The sequence below is a fragment of the Rhinatrema bivittatum genome, chromosome 2 (genome assembly GCF_901001135.1).
Source record: "Rhinatrema bivittatum chromosome 2, aRhiBiv1.1, whole genome shotgun sequence".
Lineage (NCBI taxonomy): Eukaryota > Metazoa > Chordata > Amphibia > Gymnophiona > Rhinatrematidae > Rhinatrema > Rhinatrema bivittatum.
The window spans coordinates 498319753-498339052 of record NC_042616.1 but is presented as its reverse complement, the minus strand read 5'-3'; the positions used below and the strand labels follow the sequence as shown (position 1 = coordinate 498339052).

The following is a 19300-nucleotide window of genomic DNA, read 5'->3' as shown; positions in this document are numbered from 1 at the left end:
GTACCAGTGTACCCTTGGAGGAGTACTGACTTAGTACTTCACTGGCTCTGATAGCGAACGCGTCTACCTCAACGACAAATGGACAGTTAGGATCAGGATGTCATAAACAGGGCCCAGAGCAGAATGCTTCCTTTAGCGCATGGAATGCTGATTGAGCTTGAGGACTCCAAACTCGGAGACTTGGTCATTGCAGTGAGTGGAGCAGCTAATGTTGAGTAGTTGGCTATAAAGCTTCTATAATAATTCGTGAATCCAAGAAATCTTTGCAAGGCCTGGAGGCTGACTGGCTGGGGCCAGTAGCGAATTCCCTGAAGTTTTTCGGGATCCATAGTAAATCCTTGATTAGAAACAATGTACCCTAAGAATGGTAGACGATTCTGCTCGAAGATGTGATTCTCAAGTTTTGCGTAAAGGTGATTTTCTCGGAGGCGTTGGAGAACGGTTCTGACATGGGGGCGATGGAACTTCAAGTCTTTTGAGAATATCAGAATGTCATCTAAGTACACCACCACGAATGAGTAAAGGAGATCTCTAAGGATTTCATTCATCAGGTGTTAGAACACCGCAGGGGAATTGCAAAGGCCAAAAGGCATCACTATGTACTCGTAGTGGCCATCCCTGGTGTTAACCTTTTGAACCCTAGGTTCCTATGGCGATAAACCCGTCAACCCTAATTTCCTTGGGAAAACCAATAATTTTTGTCAATGTGCTATTTTTAATATTAGTATTGGTTATTCAGTATGTGATTGTACCGGTTTACTGGTTATTCAGTATGGGGTAGATTTTCAAAGGGTCATGCGCATAACCCCGAAAATCTGCCCCTGCGTGCGCCAAGCCTATTTTGCATAGGCTCGGCGGTGCGCGCAAGCCCCGGGACACGCGTATGTTCTGGGGCTTTGAAAAAGGGGTGGGAAGGGGGCAGGGTCGGGGGCAGGGCGGCAGTCCGGGGGTGGTCCGGGGGTGGTCCTGAGTCCTCTGGCACAGCGGCTATGCTGGGGGTTGCACGCCGGCAGCTGGCTGGCGAGCGCAAGATATGCCTGCCTCTGGCAGGCGTAAAAAATGAAATAGGGTAGGGGGAGATTTAGGTAGGGCTGGGGGGTGGGTTAGATAGGGGAAGGGAGGGGAAGGTGGGGAGGGGATTGGAAGAAAAGTTCCCTCCAAAGCCACTCCGATTTTGGAGCGGCCTTGGAGGGAACTGGGAAAGCCATCAGTGCTCCCCTAGGGCTCGGCGCGCGCAAGGTGCTCAAGTGTGCACCCCCTTGTGCGCGCCGAGCCTGGATTTTATAACATGTGTGTGGCAGCGCGCGCATCTTATAGAATTGGGTGTACATTTGTGCACGCCAGGTAGCGTGCACAAATGCACAAATGCACGGCCCGGCGACCGCCGCCGCGGGACACTGAGGCCTAACTGTGCTTGCTACTGCTGCAGGGGAGGACGACTCGGAACTCTTGGAGGAGCTGGAGAGGTGAGCAGGCCTGGGCATGGGCCGAGCGCAGTCGGGACGCACAACACATAACAGCTGTTAGATTTGCATGGTCAGAATTATAGAAGATGAGGTCCAGGAATTGACCTAGTCTGTGAGTGGGCCCATCTATCAGTTGTTCCCAGTCCAATCCAGCTATTGCCTCGAGTAAGGACGAGGCTGCAGGTGGAAGGGGCTTTGAATTAAGGTGGAGATTGAAATCATCAGCTAATAAGGTATTGGATAGGTCCACATGCAGAGTAGCCAAAGACTCTAGAAGGGGAGAAAAATCCTGAGTATGTAGTCTAGAGTGACAGTGTACAACACAAAAATTTGTAATAGAGGAAAAAATGACTATCATTTCATACGGACATTTAGAAGTCAAGGCTTTCCTGCAAGGATATAGGGAAGCCTTGTTGACAAGTAAGCCTCCTCCACACCAGTTAGGTCTTGGTTCCATAAAAGGAATGTAGCCATCAGGACAGATGGTATTTAGGATTAAATTATCATAGTCAAAAAGCCAGTTTTCAGAAATCAGAATGGCATCAGGCGAGTGAGTAGATATTAAATCATGAATGATGGGAACTTTTTTCCTGATAGATTGATCATTAAAAATTAGGAGGGAAATAGAAGTAAGCATTAAGGTGGATGCTTTAAAAGTGGGCGTAATGGTAATCACAGAAAATGTATGGATGGGAGGAGATTTACGACGATGGAATTTAAGGCTGCCATATTTACAATTGTTATAGTGGGAATTTCATTTGTCATGACACAGACAGTAAATTAAGGTAAATTGAAAACGTAAGAAGAAATGAATTAAATACAACCTGTCTAAAGAGGAAGTTAGATCCAGGGGCGTTGGAAGTTTGAAGAAGATGGATGCAGAGGGTGCACAAAAGGGCACACAAAGAGGCCCCTTAAGCCAGTGCCTGGGTGATGTAACAGGGGAGTGGGGTGGGTCAATCCTGCACGGTAGAGGGGAGCATCAGGATGGTTGTCGCAGCAAGGGTCGTTCAGCAGAGTCAGGTTCCGACTGCTGAGGCAGGCAGAATACTACCAGGACGGAGGTAGGGAGCTGGCAGGAGCAGCAGATGAAAGATCTAGTTTTAGGAAGAAAATGACATCCTCCATCTGGAAACAACCCCAATGCCAGTGGCATGGGGCACCACTACTACCACTTATGGAGCAATGATGCATCTACAGACCCAATGACCTTGTCACAAACTGGTACAGAAATATATCATAACGGGTCCCACATATATATATATGTGGGACCCGTTCCTCCAAATAGGTGGCCAGAAACAGAGCAAAGGAACCGATGCCACTCAACTAGCATACTAGCATTCTAACTATCAACCTAGTCACGGAGCCCGGAAATATAATAGTCCACGATTTAATTGTTGTGACCGTCCAGACCAGAATCACCCCAGCAACCGGTCAGACAAACCACTCAAGCTTACAGAGGACAGAGCACTCTTCCAGCCGAACCAACAAACTTACAAACACCTTTCAGCAATTCATCCAAACATCTACTCATTCAGACCGACACCTTCGTTCACCCATCCTCAGGCATCTCTTGAATTCCTACAGACTCACACCAGTGGGCCTCCAAACCCAGACCCAATCAAGCGCATCTCAGAACAAACCTCCACCAGAAACACTCTCACCATGCTCACATATAACATCCCAATCATCCACAACCAAAGGAGAACCCCCTTAACTAACTCCACCAACGTCATACAAAAAAGAATCATCCCTATCATGACATCACCATTGAACCAACTTCTAGGCCTCACGCTACTCTCAGTAACCCTCATCAATGCGCAATCCTTAACTAAGAAGACACACATCCTCAATTATTACCTCTTGGATATCAACCCAGACATCTGTGCCATCACAGAAACCTGGTTAAAAAACTCGGACATTGCCTTAACCAACCAACTACCAATCCAGACATACGACATCTTCACCTTCCATAGACACAAAAAAAGAGGAGGCGGACTTCTTCTAGCCACTAAGAAAGAACTCAGATTGACCGCACATACAATCAAGACAGAATCCAAATTAGAATTGGGTCTAGTCAAATCTAAACACCTACAAATTCTGTTAGTCTACGCTCCCCCGGGAGTTCTAGAAACGGACCCATCACCCCTCGTAGAATTCATCGTGAAACATATTAATTCAGACCTCCCAACAATGATTATGGGGGATTTCAACCTCCATACAAATGCAATAGCTCGCTCTACCAACTGTGAAGCCCTCCTCACCACCCTCGGCGCGATGGGATTCACTCAGACCATCAACAGCCCCACGCATAAAGCTGGTCACACCCTGGATCAAATTTTCATCAATTCTAATTTCACTTGCACAATAGAACCTTCCTGTACCCCAATCCCTTGGTCAGATCATTTCCTGATAGAATCTTCCTTTTCCACACACAAACAGACACACACCTCACCACACACTTCTACCATTCAATTCAGGAAAGCATGTCCATCTGACATACTCAGCGATCAGCTATCCAAAGAACTCTCTAACCTAGACCTAGCTAATCCTGACTCAGCCCTATCCTCCTGGCAAAAGATTACAGAAACAGTCGCAAACAAATGGTGCCCAATAATCTCCAAATCACTCAACCCAACAAAAAAGGGAAACCAACCCTGGTTCTGCTCGGAACTGAAACAGATGAAACAGGACTTACGCCAGAAAGAAAATAGATGGTGCAAAACCCCTAACCAAACAACCCTTTCAACATACAAGGGATTCTTACATCACTACAGGACCGCCATTCTACAGAAAAAAAAGGAATACTATGCAAACAAAATACACCATTTTCAGTATGATGCCCAGGCCCTATTCGCTTACGTAACACAAATCACTAAATCGACCTCCCCACCTATTCCAGATGAACAAGCTCTCTCCAAAGCTAATGAACTTGCTTCTTTCTTCCAACAGAAGATCTTAAATACCCTCGCCCTCCTTCCTACAAATACAACTCCCCTCAAGTCAGGCGAGAATTCCAATTCTCTAAATAGACCCAAATTTGACTGTTTCGAATCAATCTCCTCCAAAGAGATTGAATTCCTTCTAAAAAGACAGAAACCATCTAGCCATCCGGCTGATAATATTCCATCGAGACTCCTGCTTCTCATCCCAAACTCGATCTCAGGACCTCTGACCAGCATCATAAACATCCTCCTAACCCAAGGAAGCTACCCAGACAGTCTAAAAACCACTTCACTCAAGCCCCTCCTCAAGAAACACAATTTAGACCCAAATGTACCAGCAAATTTCAGACCCATCTCTAACCTCCCATTCGTCGCCAAACTAATGGAGAAACTGGTAAACACACAGCTTTCTGTTTATCTGGAAGACCACAAGATCTTACACCCTTCGCAATATGGTTTCCGTAAATCACGCAACACTGAAACCCTCCTCATTTCACTAACAGACCATATTATTATGGGGTTAGACAAAGGACACTCCTTCTTACTAGTCCTATTAGACATCTCGGCGGCTTTCGACACCGTCAACCATACCATCCTGTTGGATCGCCTAGCAGATATCGGCATCTCCGGATCTGCTCACAACTGGTTCAAGTCCTTCCTCAGCAATAGGACTTACAAAGTCAAAATCAACAATAAAGAGTCACCCCTAACAAAATCTAATCTTGGCGTACCACAAGGATCTTCTTTATCCCCAACCCTCTTCAACATATACCTCCTCCCCCTCAGCCAACTGTTAACAGATCTCAACCTAATTCATTATCTGTACGCAGACGACGTACAGATTCTAATCCCCATAACAGAATCAATCTCAAAAGCGCTCACCCATTGGAATAACTGCCTACTATCCATCACCAATCTACTCAACAGCTTAAACTTGGTCCTCAACGCCTCTAAGACAGATCTTCTCCTCATCTCCTCAAATGATAACAATATCTCCCAACCATCACCACTCAACTCTCACATCACCTGTAAGCAGGTTAGAGATCTTGGGGTGATTTTAGACAATCGACTAAACCTAAGGAAAATGGTCAACACAACAACTAAAGACTGCTTCTACAGATTACAGGTCCTAAAACGACTTAAACCACTCTTATTCTTCCACGACTTCAGGACAGTCCTCCAAGCGCTACTGTTCGCCAAAATAGACTACTGCAGCGCCCTTCTACTAGGACTCCCCAAATCCACTACCAAACCTCTGCAGATGATACAAAATGCGGCAGCAAGATTGTTGACCAGTACCAGCCGCTGCGAACACATCTCATCCATACTCAGGAACCTACACTGGTTACCAGTGAATTTCAGAATTTTATACAAATCAATCACCTTAATCCACAAAACCATCCATCATCAACTTCAACTTGACCTGGAAATACCATTCAAACTCCACTCCTCTAACAGACCAACTAGAGATATTTACAAAGGCACTCTCAATGTTCCCCCCACTAAAGCCACACGCCTCGCTACAACCAAAGACAGAGCCTTTTCGATAGCAGGCCCATCTATCTGGAATAGCATCCCATCAAATCTCAGACTGGAGCCTTGCCTTTTAACTTTCAGAAAAAGACTTAAAACTTGGCTCTTTCACCAAGCCTTCCCTGAACCACCAGACAATTACTAGTTGGCCTTCTTTCCTACCCGGTCTGGCACTCTGTTTCTCGAAGAAAAAATGGACTCTGAGACTTTCAGGTTAAGCACCGTTTTTAAGTTTTTTAACTTGTACACTCTATGGTAACAATACTTTTACCGGCCTTTCTTCTTTCCAGCTTGTTGTAAGCTCCCAAGTTCTCTCCCCCTGTTGATTGTAACTTTGACTTATTCCTACCTATTATTATCTTTCGTTTACTTGAATTGTTACTCTAGTTTCCCCTTTGTTAAACTGTAAACCGATCCGATATGGTTATTTACTATGAAGGTCGGTATAAAAAACTGTTAAATAAAATAAAATAAATGCTGTCTAGCATTGCCCAAAAAAATCAACTTAATAGAATTCAAGCTGCAGTTTTCTCCATTGCTTCAGGTAGACCTTTAAATTTTATGATTATTTAGCCTTCTATTTTTAGTTTACTATTTTATTTATTTACATTATGAAATGATGTATCTACTTCCTTTCTTCTTTTGGAAATGCAAATATTTTTAAATGAATATTTGCTAACTACTGTAAACCGATTTGAAATGCTCGCATGAAAAGTCGGTATATAAAAATTATTAAATAAATAAGGGAGAGGTGACTGGACAGTCAAAGGATTCAGTCTCATGGTGTATCAGCTGCCACCTATTAAGGCCTATCTTTTGCTTGTACAAGATAAGCTGTATAAACTTAACAGCAGCCCAAGGAATCATTATCCTCGCCTCACGACAGCAATCCCTTTTTACTGGTCCTCCAACACATCCAATTCTTTGGAGTATAGTTTCAGAGGCCATTTCTTAAGTGTATTGTAGTCCCACTGCAGCTGTGGTCTTTTCCTTTTTTCTCAGTTTAGTTAACCAGTCAAGACAACAGCTTTATGATCTGAGTCATCCCTAGCTCAAATCCCACAATGACCAGACTTAACATACCTCTACTTCTATCAGTGATCTCTGGATATCATGGGCTAGTATATGGGGGTATTGCTTTTGAAAAGTGCAGATCTGGAATGTACATAGAAACATAGAAACATAGAAATGACGGCAGAAGAAGACCAAACGGCCCATCCAGTCTGCCCAGCAAGCTATGCACTTTTGTTTTCCCCTCTTACTTGTTACGCTTGGCTCTTAGTACCTTTTAGTTTTATTTCCCTTCCACCCCACCATTAATGTACCAGGGTGATAATTATGATTTTCCCAGGGTCATCAATTAGAAGTTGTGAGTATGATCAAAAGTTAATAAATTGCAAAAAGGAACTTGTAATTTAATTGCACCAGAACTCTGGAATAAGTTATCAGTTTTTATTGGATAAGAGTTAAATTTTGCAAGCTGGTAAAGAGTTTCTTCTTTTCATATCGGATAGTTTGATCGGAACCTAATTAAGTGTGAGTGATAGAACAGGATTGTAGCTTTGGATCTGATCTGGCAGACTGGAAAAAGAAAGAAAGAAAAGGAAAAAAGAGAAAATTACAGTGGCAGGAAATATGGTATGAGATGGAGGATGTATGCTTTATATGTCTTGTGTAAAACATATGTGCAATTTGTTTGTTTTACAATATTTGTACTTTAGTATTTTATTATGCATGTTAATTTTTGAAACCATCTTGATGGGTTTGGCTGATTTGTATGGTATAAAAAAAATGTAAATAAGAAATAAATAGCGCAGGGTCTGAATGTAGACCTTTGACTTACACTGCTGGCAGCATGGCAGGATGACCTGTTAAGGCCACAATTGTCATTCTACTAAAGGACAACCATAGCTATATGGTGTAGAATTTGACACTCTGTTACATTATGACAGTTTTTCATATCCTTTTTTGAACGAGTGCAATTAGATTCTTTTTGATTGCACAGGAATTAGAGGCTAGATCCCTTCATGAGGTGTAATCTGATGTCTCCTCTCACTAGTTACAATGTATGGAATGTAAGGCAGATGTAATGTCATTATTTAGCATGTTTCTGTTTTTCTTTAATGCGCTTTAAAGATTTGCTTTTCTGTGACTGAAGTTTTCAATTTTGTTCTTGGGTTTAATTTTGAACTGCAGCCTTTAATGTGGTTCAAAGATGTAATTCAAAGTTATGTTTTCTCTTTATACAAATACAGTATGTTGCTCTTTAAGACATATTTTCTTTCTTTTGTATTATATGATGTAAAATTATGACAGAAATAAAATAGAACATTATTGATAGAATTGATAATAATGCTGTTTAACAAATTAACATAAAAACAGTATGGAATTAATAGTCATTTAGTTGATTTAAATTGTATGTCCTGAAATGAAAAAAAAATTACAATAAAAGAAACATGTTACAGTGCAATTCTGTAGAACTAGTAGAAATACTGCAACTTGATAATCCATCCACTGCACAAAGTTGTATTGAAGTTCTCAAGGCTCATCTATTATCTCAAAGTACAAAGTCTAAAGTTTTTACTTATTGGTTATAATTTAGGTACAATAATTATAATCAAGTACATGCATTTTTAAAGGATCAATTTACTTATTTTGATTTCTAATAATCTGTCAAAAAATAACAAAGCAGCCTTCAGAAAAAATTAAGAAATGGAGACTCCCCCATGCTGTGAGGCTACATTATAATTGAAGGCAATGCATGCAATATGGTGGGACACAGTTTTGAATTGCCTTTAGGATGCATGCCATGGGTTACTGTTACTGATACCTTTCACACTGTAAAGAAAAGATGTATGAATTTGTTCATTTTAAAATATTTTTTCCAGGCTAATATGGGATAATGTTGATATGTAACATCCTGATTTAGCTCAACTCCCGTGCTATTATGAAGTAAAGAGGTGAAATCTATTGACAAACATGGAAGGATAATATTTGTGAAAAAAAACTTTAAAAAAGCAACTTACATTAAAGATGAGTACTGAATTTTTTTTTTCTTCAGGTTGCATGCAGAAAGCTGGGTAATGGATGTGTTTCAGCGAATTCACAGTGAAGAAGACAAATTTTATGTTCCCTATGACCTAGAAATTTCCAACCAGGAGCTGAGCTACATTGTGAGAAAGGCAGAGCAGTGGCGAGGAATTAATGGTGAAAGAAGAAAGGTAGGCAAAACAATATATGCATGTCTGTCCTATAAATTCATTTTTTAGATTATGCAGCAAAATTGTCCTATCAAAACACTGACTAGTTAATAATTACATAATATTTCTTTAAGAAAACTACAGTGAATACAGAAAGGTTACAAAACATTCTAATATGGGACACTGAGCTAATAAAGAGAAGGAAGAACTTGCAGACAGTAAACAATTGTCCAAGCTACTTATTTACATTAGGAAAAAGATATTCAAGAAGAGATTTATATGGATGGATACTACAAGAATCGCACAGCCAATCTTTTTACCGAAACAACTACAAATAAAGCAAAGGGGCATCCTCTAAGATTAAGGGGTAATATTTTAAACCATTTTCAAAGGAGGGGCTTTTATTTTAATCAATGAGTAGTGAAATTATGGAGCATTTTGCTTGAAGCAGTAATTATGGCTAAAATACTAAATCACATGTAAATTAGACAAGCTTTAGGAGGAAAATGATTTTGGCAGGTATGATGTTGCAGCTTAGGGAAATGCTTATCCAGCAATTTTGAGGTGATTCGCATATTTGGGTGTAGGAAGGAACTTTTTTGTTTGCTGCAAAATTAACTACAGAAGCTTTTTTTTTTCACCTTCCCCTGTACAGAGGCTTATTTAATAATCTCTGTACCATTTTGTGCACACTGCTGTGAATTTTATGCACTATTTTCTAATGGTGGAAAGAACATAAGAACATGCCATACTGGGTCAGACCAAGGGTCCATCAAGCCCAGCATCCTGTTTCCAACATTGGCCAATCCAGGCCATAAGAACCTGGCAAGGACCCAAACACTAAGGGGCGGATTTTCAGAGCCCTGCTCGCGTAAATCCGCCCAAAACCGGGCGGATTTACGCGAGCAGGGCCCTGCGCGCCGGGAAGCCTATTTTACATAGGCCTACCGGCGCGCGCAGAGCCCCGGGACTCGCGTAAGTCCCAGGGTTTTCGGAGGGGGCGTGTCAGGGGGCGCGTCGGGGGGCGGGCCCGAACCGCGCGGTGTTTTCGGGGCGTGTAGGGAGCGTTCCGGGGGCGGGCCCGGGGGCGTGGCTACGGCCCGGGGTGGCCCGGGGGCGTGGCCGTGCCCTCCGGACCCGCCCCCAGGTCGCGTCCCGGCGCGCAGGAGGCCCGCTGACGCGCGGGGATTTACGCCTCCAACAAAGGTAAGGGGGGGGTTTAGACAGGGCCGGGCGGGTGGGTTAGGTAGGGGAAGGGAGGGGAAGGTGAGGGGAGGGCCTCCTGACCCCCCCAAGCTGGCCAAAAGTTCTTTTTGGGCCGAACGAGCCGTCCGGCGCGAACGAGCCGGGAATCACGTGGCGCTGCGTCACTCAGACGCGACGTCACGTGATTCCCGGCAAGTTCGCGCTGGACGGCTCGTTCGGCGCGAACAAGCCGGGAATCACGTGACGCCGACGTCACGTGATTCCCGGCAAGTTCGCGCCGGACGGCTCGTTCGGCCCAAAAAGAACTTTTGGCCAGCTTGGGGGGGTCAGGAGGCCCCCCCAAGCTGGCCAAAAGTTCTTTTTGGGCCGAACGAGCCGTCCGGCGCGAACGAGCCGGGAATCACGTGACGCCGCGTCACTCGACGTGCCACCGACGTCACATGCTTCTCGCCAAGGATTGCAGAAATGACGTCCTCACTCCTCGCTCGATCACCAGGGAGTTGTGGTAAGTCTGGGGGGGGATTAAGTAGGGTGAGGGGGTTTAATTTTTTTTTTTGCACATATGTACATATACCCAACTCATTGGATTTTTTTTATGTCCATATTGGCCGCAAGTGGGACCCCCTTTCGGACATAAAAAATATGAACATAAAATTTTGCTCTGCACATCCCTAGCACCTAATATGGAACCTAACATTGTGTAACTATAGCATAGGTTATTTTTCCTATATGCATCACCTTGCACTTATCCACATTAAATTTCATCTGCTATTTTGATGCCCAATTTTCCAGTCTCACAAGGTCTTCCTGCAGTTTATCACAATCTGCTTGTGATTTAACTACTCTGAACAATTTTGTATCAGAACAAGAAGTTGAATCGATGATAAAAAATATAAACCCTGCTCCACACAAAATCGATACAATACCAACAACTGAGATAAAAAAGATTACCAATGTAGTAACCCCAACACTAACTAATATCATAAACCTATCCCTAACTGAAGGATTAATGCCAGATACACTAAAAGGGGCAATCATTAAACCAATCATCAAAAAGAAGAACAGTGACCCACTAGCCCTCATTAACTACCGCCCAGTCTCAAACCTCCCGTTACTAGCTAAATTAATAGAGAAAACAGTACAGAAACAGCTAGCTGAACACCTGGACAATAATAACATACTGTACCCTTCACAACACGGCTTCCGAAAACACTACAGTACTGAGACATTACTTCTCTCACTAACAGACAACATACTAAGAGGTTTTGATAACAGTAAACATTACATCCTTATAATGCTCGACTTATCTGCAGCCTTTGATACAGTAAACCACAAAATACTACTAAAAAGACTTGAATAAATTGGAGTATGTGACAAAACAATAAACTGGTTCAGATCCTACCTAAACAACAGGTTCTTTCAAGTCCAGATTAAAAATACATTATCAGAAAAATTTAAACTTGAAACAGGAGTACTTCAGGGTTCAGCGCTGTCTGCTACCCTCTTTAACATATATATGCTACCCTTATGTCATCTGCTGGCAGGCCTAGGGATAATACATTACATTTACGCAGACAACATTCAATTAATTCTACCAATAGACGGCACAATTGAGAAAACATTAAGTCTAGCTAACATGTACCTAGACAAATTAAACAACTACTAAATCAAATGGAACTGGTTATCAACATTGACAAAACTGAATTCCTTCACCTTGAGAGAAAACATACTGAAATCATTCAAACACCGATAACCCTAAGGAATAACAAAAAAATTGAGATAGCCAAAAAAGTAAGGAATCTGGGAGTAATAATGGACCCAGAAATCAACCTGATGCAACACATATCTATAAAAGTAAGAGAAGGCTACGCAAAACTTATGGTACTCAGAAGATTGAAATCATTACTCACACCTGCCCACTTCAGAACAGTATTGCAAACACTTATCTTTTCCAGCACTGACTACTGCAATGCACTCTTACTAGGACTCCCAAGCACATCGATAAGACCACTCCAGATACTTCAAAATACTGCAGCCAGAATACTGACGGGAAAAAAGAGGAGGGACCATATAACCGAAACTCTAGCAGACTTACATTGGTTACCTATCGAATACAGGATAAAATACAAGACCTTATGCACCATACACAAACTAATATATGATAAAGAAGCAGACTGGCTAAACACAGCCTTCCAAGTATACGTTCCACAAAAAAACCTCTGTTCAGTAAACAAAGCACTACTAACAATCCCTTCAGTAAAGTCAGCAAAATTAACCCAAGTGAAAGAAAGGGCTTTATCATTGGCTGGGCCCATACTATGGAACACGATGCCCCCTGAACTCAGATTACAGAATAATCTCAAAACTTTTAAGAAAAATTTAAAAACATGGCTCGTTAAAAAAGCCTTCACTAAAGAGTGTTGAGGGTAGAGAATGAAAGTACAGGGTAATGCAGATGAGAATGAATTTACTCAATCCTACATTTAAGAAGTAATATCTCAAAGAAATAGTAACTCAATAATATATACCTGGACTTGACCAACATTACTCAAATAATGATTTTATTTATGAAATTGTAACCGAACGTTATTGGCACCTGTTAGAATGTACGATATCCTACATTTACTTACCTTAGTCTATGTGCCTATTTGTAAACCGTTGCGATGGTATATAACTTAGCGACGGTATAGAAAAGTTTTAAAATAAAATAAATAAATAAATAAATCATGTGCAAATTTGATTATCTCACTCCACTGCCCACTCCCTTCCACTGAGAAAATTGTCCATTTAATCCTACTCTCTGTTTCCTGTCTTTTAACCAGTTTGTAATCCACAAAAGGACATCGCCACCTATCCCATGATTTTTTACTTTTCCTAGAAGCCTCTCATGAGGAACTTTGTCAAACGCCTTCTGAAAATCCAAGTATACTACATCTACTAGTTCACTTTTATCCACATGTTTATTAACTCCTTCAAAAAGGTGAAGCAGATTTGTGAGGCAAGACTTGCTTTGGGTAAAGCCATGCTGACTTTGTTCCATTAAACCATGTCTTTCTATATGTTCTATATGTTCTGTGATTTTGATGTTTAGAACACGTTCCCCTATTTTTCCTGGCACTGAAGTCAGGCTAACCGGGAGCCCTTTTTAAATATTGGGGTTACATTAGCTATCCTCCAGTCTTCAGGTACAATGGATGATTTTAATGACAGGTTACAAATTTTTACTAATAGGTCTGAAATTTCATTTTTTAGTTCCTTCAGAACTCTGGGGTGTATACCATCTGGTCCAGGTGATTTACTACTCTTCAGTTTGTCAATCAGGTCTACCACATCTTCTAGGTTCACTGTGATTTGATTCAGTCCATCTGAATCATTACCCATGAAAACCTTCTCCAGTACGGGTACCTCCCCAACATCCTCTTCAGTAAACACCAAAGCAAAGAAATAATTTAATATTTCCGTGATGGCCTTATCTTCTCTAAGTGCCCCTTTAACCCCTCGATCATCTAACGGTCCAACTGACTCCCTCACAGGCTTTCTGCTTCAGATATATTTTAAAAAGTTTTTACTGTGAGTTTTTGCCTCTACGGCCAACTTCTTTTCAAATTCTCTCTTAGCCTGTCTTATATCTTACATTTAGCTTGCCAATGTTTATGCATTATCCTATTTTCTTCTGTTGGATCCTTCTTCCAATTTTTGAATGAAGATCTTTTGGCTAAAATAGCTTCTTTCACCTCCCCTTTTATCCATGCCGGTAATAGTTTTGCCTTCTTTCCACCTTTCTTAATGTGTGGAATACATCTTGACTGTGCTTCTAGAATGGTATTTTTTTAACAATGACCATGCCTCATGCACACTTTTTACTTTTGTAGCTGCTCCTTTCAGTTTTTTTCTAACTATTTTTCTCATTTTAGAAAAGTTTCCCTTTTGAAAGCTTAGCACGAGAGCCATGGATTTGCATATTGTTCCTCTTCCAGTCATTAATTCAAATTTGATCATATTATGATCACTGTTGCCAAGCATCCTCACCACAGTTACCTCTCTCACCAAATCCTGTTCTCCACTGTGAATTAGATCTAAAATTGCTCCCTCTCTCATCAGTTCCTGAACCAATTGCTCCATAAAGTTATCATTTATTCCATCCAGAAAAGTTATCTCTCTAGTGTGTCCCGATGATACATTTACCCAGTCAGTATTGGGGTAATTGAAGTCTCCCATTATTACCGCACAACCAATTTGTTTAGCTTCCCTAATTTCTCTTTGCATTTCACTGTCCGTCTCACCATCTTGACCAGGTGGACGGTAGTATACTCCTATCACTATAGTCTTCCCCAAGGGATTTCTACCCGTAAAGATTCAATTTTGCATTTAGTCTCATGCAGGATGTTTATCCTGTTGGACTCTATGCCATCCTGGACATAAAGCGCCACACCGCCTCCGGGGTGCTCCTCTGTCATTGCGATATAATTAGTACCCCGGTATAGCACTGTCCCATTGGTTGTCCTCCTTTCACCATGTCTCTGAGATGCCAATTAAGTCTGTCATCATTCACTGATATACATTCTAATTTTCATTTGTTTTTCATTTCATCAATTGTTTATTTCATTTATTTCATTAAAAAAAATGAAATAAACATTTAAACAAAAAAACCCCAAAAAACAAAAAAAAGAAATGGGGCCTCACAAGGCATCCCAAGCCCCCCACCCATCCCTCTGAGCTGAAAAAATGCTGGGGCTAGGATCCTCCCTGGTCCCGACTTAGATCCAAAGAAGATCTGACACAGAGGCCTAGGCCCTTGCATATGTTGTAGGCCAAGATTGCAGAGATCTACAGTTGTCTAGGCCTATGCAAGACTGAGGCTTCGGCCTGGGCCTAACTGTCCGTATTGTCCCAACACCTAGGCCCAGGCTGAAACCTCGGTCTTGCGTAGGCCTAGGCCACAGTAGGTTGCCACAATCTCAGTCTACGCCCTACACAAGGCCCTGGCTTTAAGGCCTGAACCCAACCTCTGGTATTTGGCCTAAAATGGGACCTGGATCCTGATCTGACACCGGGACCTGACCCGGACCCATGCCCAACACCAGGACCAGGATGGAAAGCTAGGTCCTGATGCTTGGGCCTAGGCCTAGACTCGATGCCGTGACCCAGTCCAGAGACAGGTTCCACAGTCAGGGCCTCAGCCTAGTCCAGAGCCTGGGTCCAGGCCCGATGCTATTACCTGGTCTGGACACTGGATCCCGATGCTGGGACCTTGGACCAGAACCAGGACCAATGCCAGGACCTGACCTGAAGGAAGGGGTCCCAATGCCTGTGCCACAGTCCAGAGTTGGGCCCAGAACTCAGAACCCAGGACTCAGAGTTCTCCTCTTCTGTCTTCTTTTCTTCAGCTCTTAAAGCCAACTGATGCCATCTTCTTCCAGAGTTAAATAACTTCGGCATATTCACTCCAGTGAATGGCACCATTTTGATTTAATGGCACTATCTGCTGAGGTGAGTTCACCGGTTAATTAACTCTGGTGTAACTCCAGTAGATGGCATCAATTGGCTTCAAGAGATGAAAAAGAAAAGAAGGAAGATAGGCAATCCAAAGTCTGGGTCTGACCCTGGGCTGAGGGCCAGGCATCTGGACCCAGCCTCAGAGTTAGATCCCGGCATCAGGCCTGCTAAGGCCCCAGCTTCAGGACCTGATCTCTGGACAAGGTCACAACATTGGGCATGGGTCTGGGCTCTGAATTAGGCCCAGGCCCTGGCATGATGACCCGGCCTCTGGGTCAGGTCCAGGCCGATGTCCCGGTCTCAGGTCATTTCCCAGTGTTGGTCCTGGGTCTGGGTCAAGTCCCAGCATCAGGTATGGGTCCAGGTTGGGTCCTCACATTGGGCCTTGGGTCGGGTCATGGCATCTGGCCTAGTTCTGGGCCAAGGCCCTGGCCTAATGCCATGACCTGGCCTCCTGCCTGGGTCTTGGCCTAGGCTGTGACCTGTCCCCAGACATGATGCCATGACCCACTTTGTAGATGGAGTCCAGATGCCAGGGCTTCACCCCTGTCAGAGGCCCAATACCTGGACCTGACCCAGGGCTACATCCTGAAGCTGTGCCTTGGCCGAAGGTCAGGCCAAGGCCTCAGAGCCCAGGCCTCAAAGCACTCCACCTGTCTTCTTTTCTTTGACTCTTGAAACCAGCTGACACCTTCCTCTGGGGGTCATGCCAGAGTCAATTAATTTTGGTGCATTCACCCTTGTGGACGGCACCATTTTGATGTAATGGTGTCGTCTGCTGGGGTGAATGCTCCACATTTAATTAACTCTGGCATGACCCCCAGAGGACAGTGTCAGAAGTCTTCAAAAATCAAAGAAAAAAAATGGAAGAGAGGTGCTCTGAAGCCTGGGCCTGACCCTGGGCCGAGGCTGAGGCCCAGGCATCGAGACCCGACCTCCATGTCAGGTACTGGTATCAGAACTTTGTCCAGGATAAGGCCCAGGTTTTGGGTCCTGGTCTATGGACTAGGTCGTAGTGTCAAGCTTGGGCCCAGGCCAAGGCCCCGGCATTGGAACTTGGCCACCAGGTTGGGTCCCGCATCAGGCCTGGGTCTGGGCTGAGGCTTTGGCATCAGAAACAGGTCTCCTGACTGGGTCATGGTGTGCCCCAGTCTAGGCTAAGGTTCAGGTGTTGGGACCGGCCTCTGGGTTGGATCCTGTCATCAAGCCTGGGTCTGGGTCAGGTCCCTGTGTTGAACCTGGGACTGGGATAGGTCCCTGCATTGTGCCTTGGTCCGGGTCTGGACCTGATGTTGGGCCTGAGTCCATGCCGAGGCTCCAGCTTTGAGACCTGGTCTCCGGACTGGGTCAGATCGGGCCTGGGCCTGGGTCTAGACCATGATGCTGAATCCCCAGTGTAAATAAGGTTTTTACAATTTTTGGGTCTCAGTCAAGGTCCCTGATTAGGCCTGGGCATCAGTGAGATCCTGGCATTGCACTCAGGCCTAGGCCATGGGTCTATCATCAGGCATTACACTCTGATATAGGCCAAGGCCCTTGGTTTGGGTCTCAGCCTATTCCATAGGCGAGCCCTTGGCTTGGGACCTGGTCTTAGGCCCAATGAATCAATTATATTTTCAAAATGAAATGTGAAAATCAACAATTTTTTTGAATTTCCAATCATTTTGCTTTGAAAACGAAATGAAATGTCCTATTTTATTTCACCCAAATGCCCATCCCTAAGAATGAAAATGAACCAGAAAGAAAAATACCTTGCAAAATGTTGCTTTGGGAAATTTCACAAATAAGACTTGACATAGTCGGTCAGATCAAAGGTCCATCAAGCCTAGTATCCTGTTTCCAACCGTGAAAATCCAGGACACAAGTACCTGGCAGGATCCCAAGGGATAGTTAGATTCCATGCTGCTTATCTCAATCTCATTTTGAATAAAATGGCGCCGGCGCCATTTTGCCCTCACTATGTCGACATAGTGAGGGCAAAAGTAGCGCCGGCGCCATTTTGAATATTGGCAATACGGCCCGCGTGCAGGAGGTTGCTCCCGGACCCCCGCTGGACTTTTGGCAAGTCTTGTGGGGGTCAGGAGGCCCCCCCAAGCTGGCCAAAAGTCCCTGGGGGTCCAGCGGGGGTCCGGGAGCGATCTCCTGCACTCGTGATGTCAGGTGACAGGAACCAAAATGGCACCGGCGCTACCTTTGCCCTGTCATATGGTAAGGGCAAATGGCCACCGGCGCCATTTCTATTAACGCAGCCGTGGCCCGAGAGCGGGAGATCGCACCGGGAACACCCCCCCCCACTGGACCCCAGGTAATTTAAAACATTTTGGGGGGCTTCGGGAGGGTGGGGGAGGGTTTTAGGGTTGTTTTGGTGTGCCCATTTCCCCGCCCTCCCCCGATTTATGATTTTTTATGATTTTTTACCAAATAAAACCATGACGATCAGATTTCCCTCCCCCCCCCAGCCAAAATCGATCGTTAAGACGATCGATCACACGATTCACATGCCTATATGGCATTGTGCCAGGACTGGAACTGGGCAGACAAGATTGACAAATTATCCTTATTTGCTGTCATATTCTATTGTAGTGATAGGAGCATGGCTGGGAGTTTGCAGTTTTGCAAACAATCCACTTTTCCTTTCTCAAGAGCAGAGGCAAGGGCAGAAGTTAGAAGGATAAAACAAAGGATGGAAAAAGAAAGCATAACCCAGCAATGCTTGATGTTTAGACATAACAGGAATAATGCCAATGGGCTATAACTCCCTGAAACCAACTGGATTGTTGTTTCATTGATGGTGGCCAGGTACTACCCGGGAAGTTCATAGGGACATAGGATGTTAAACAAAAGCCTTGTTAGTTTTCATAGTTATTCAGATTATTACAATGCTTTGTGATAAGATATGGGGGTTGGGAAGAAGAACATAAGACTTGCCATACTGGGTCAGACCAAGGGTCCATCAAGCCCAGCATCCTGTTTCTACCTAGGCCGATCCAGGTCACAAGTACCTGGGTGGTTCCCAAGGGATAGATAGATTCCAAGCTGCTTATCCCAAAAATAAGCAGTTAATTTCTGCAACTCTCCCTTAATAATTGTTAATGAAATTTTCTTTCAGGAACTTGTCCAAACCTTTTTTAAATGCAGCTATACTATTGGGATCTTCTTGGTTTTTGTGGCCTGGTTTGGTCTCTGTTGGAAACAGGATGCTGGGCTTGATTGATCAGCATGGCAATTTCTTATGTTCTAGCTTTCATCAGATCCTCTGGCAATGAATTCCAGAGCTTAATTATGTGTTGAGTAAAAAATATTTTCTCTTATCAGTTTTAAATGTATTACCTATACCTAGTAACTTCATAGTGTGACCCCGGTCTTTGTACTTTTCGAAAGAGTAAACAACTGATTAATGTTTACTCGTTCCATTTCACTCTTTTTATAGACCTCTATCATGTCTCCCCTAAGC

The 19300-nt window shown here is 43.6% G+C and overlaps 1 protein-coding gene across 1 annotated transcript in view; it reads left to right on the top strand.

The window, feature by feature from the left end:
* The window catches only part of LOC115086185, a 211837-nt gene that overhangs the window by 36824 nt on the left and 155713 nt on the right, over positions 1-19300 (top strand). The window contains exon 4 of the mRNA XM_029592678.1: positions 9006-9165. Within this exon, the coding sequence (XP_029448538.1) occupies positions 9006-9165 (160 nt within the window). The remainder of the gene's footprint in view (positions 1-9005; positions 9166-19300) is intronic.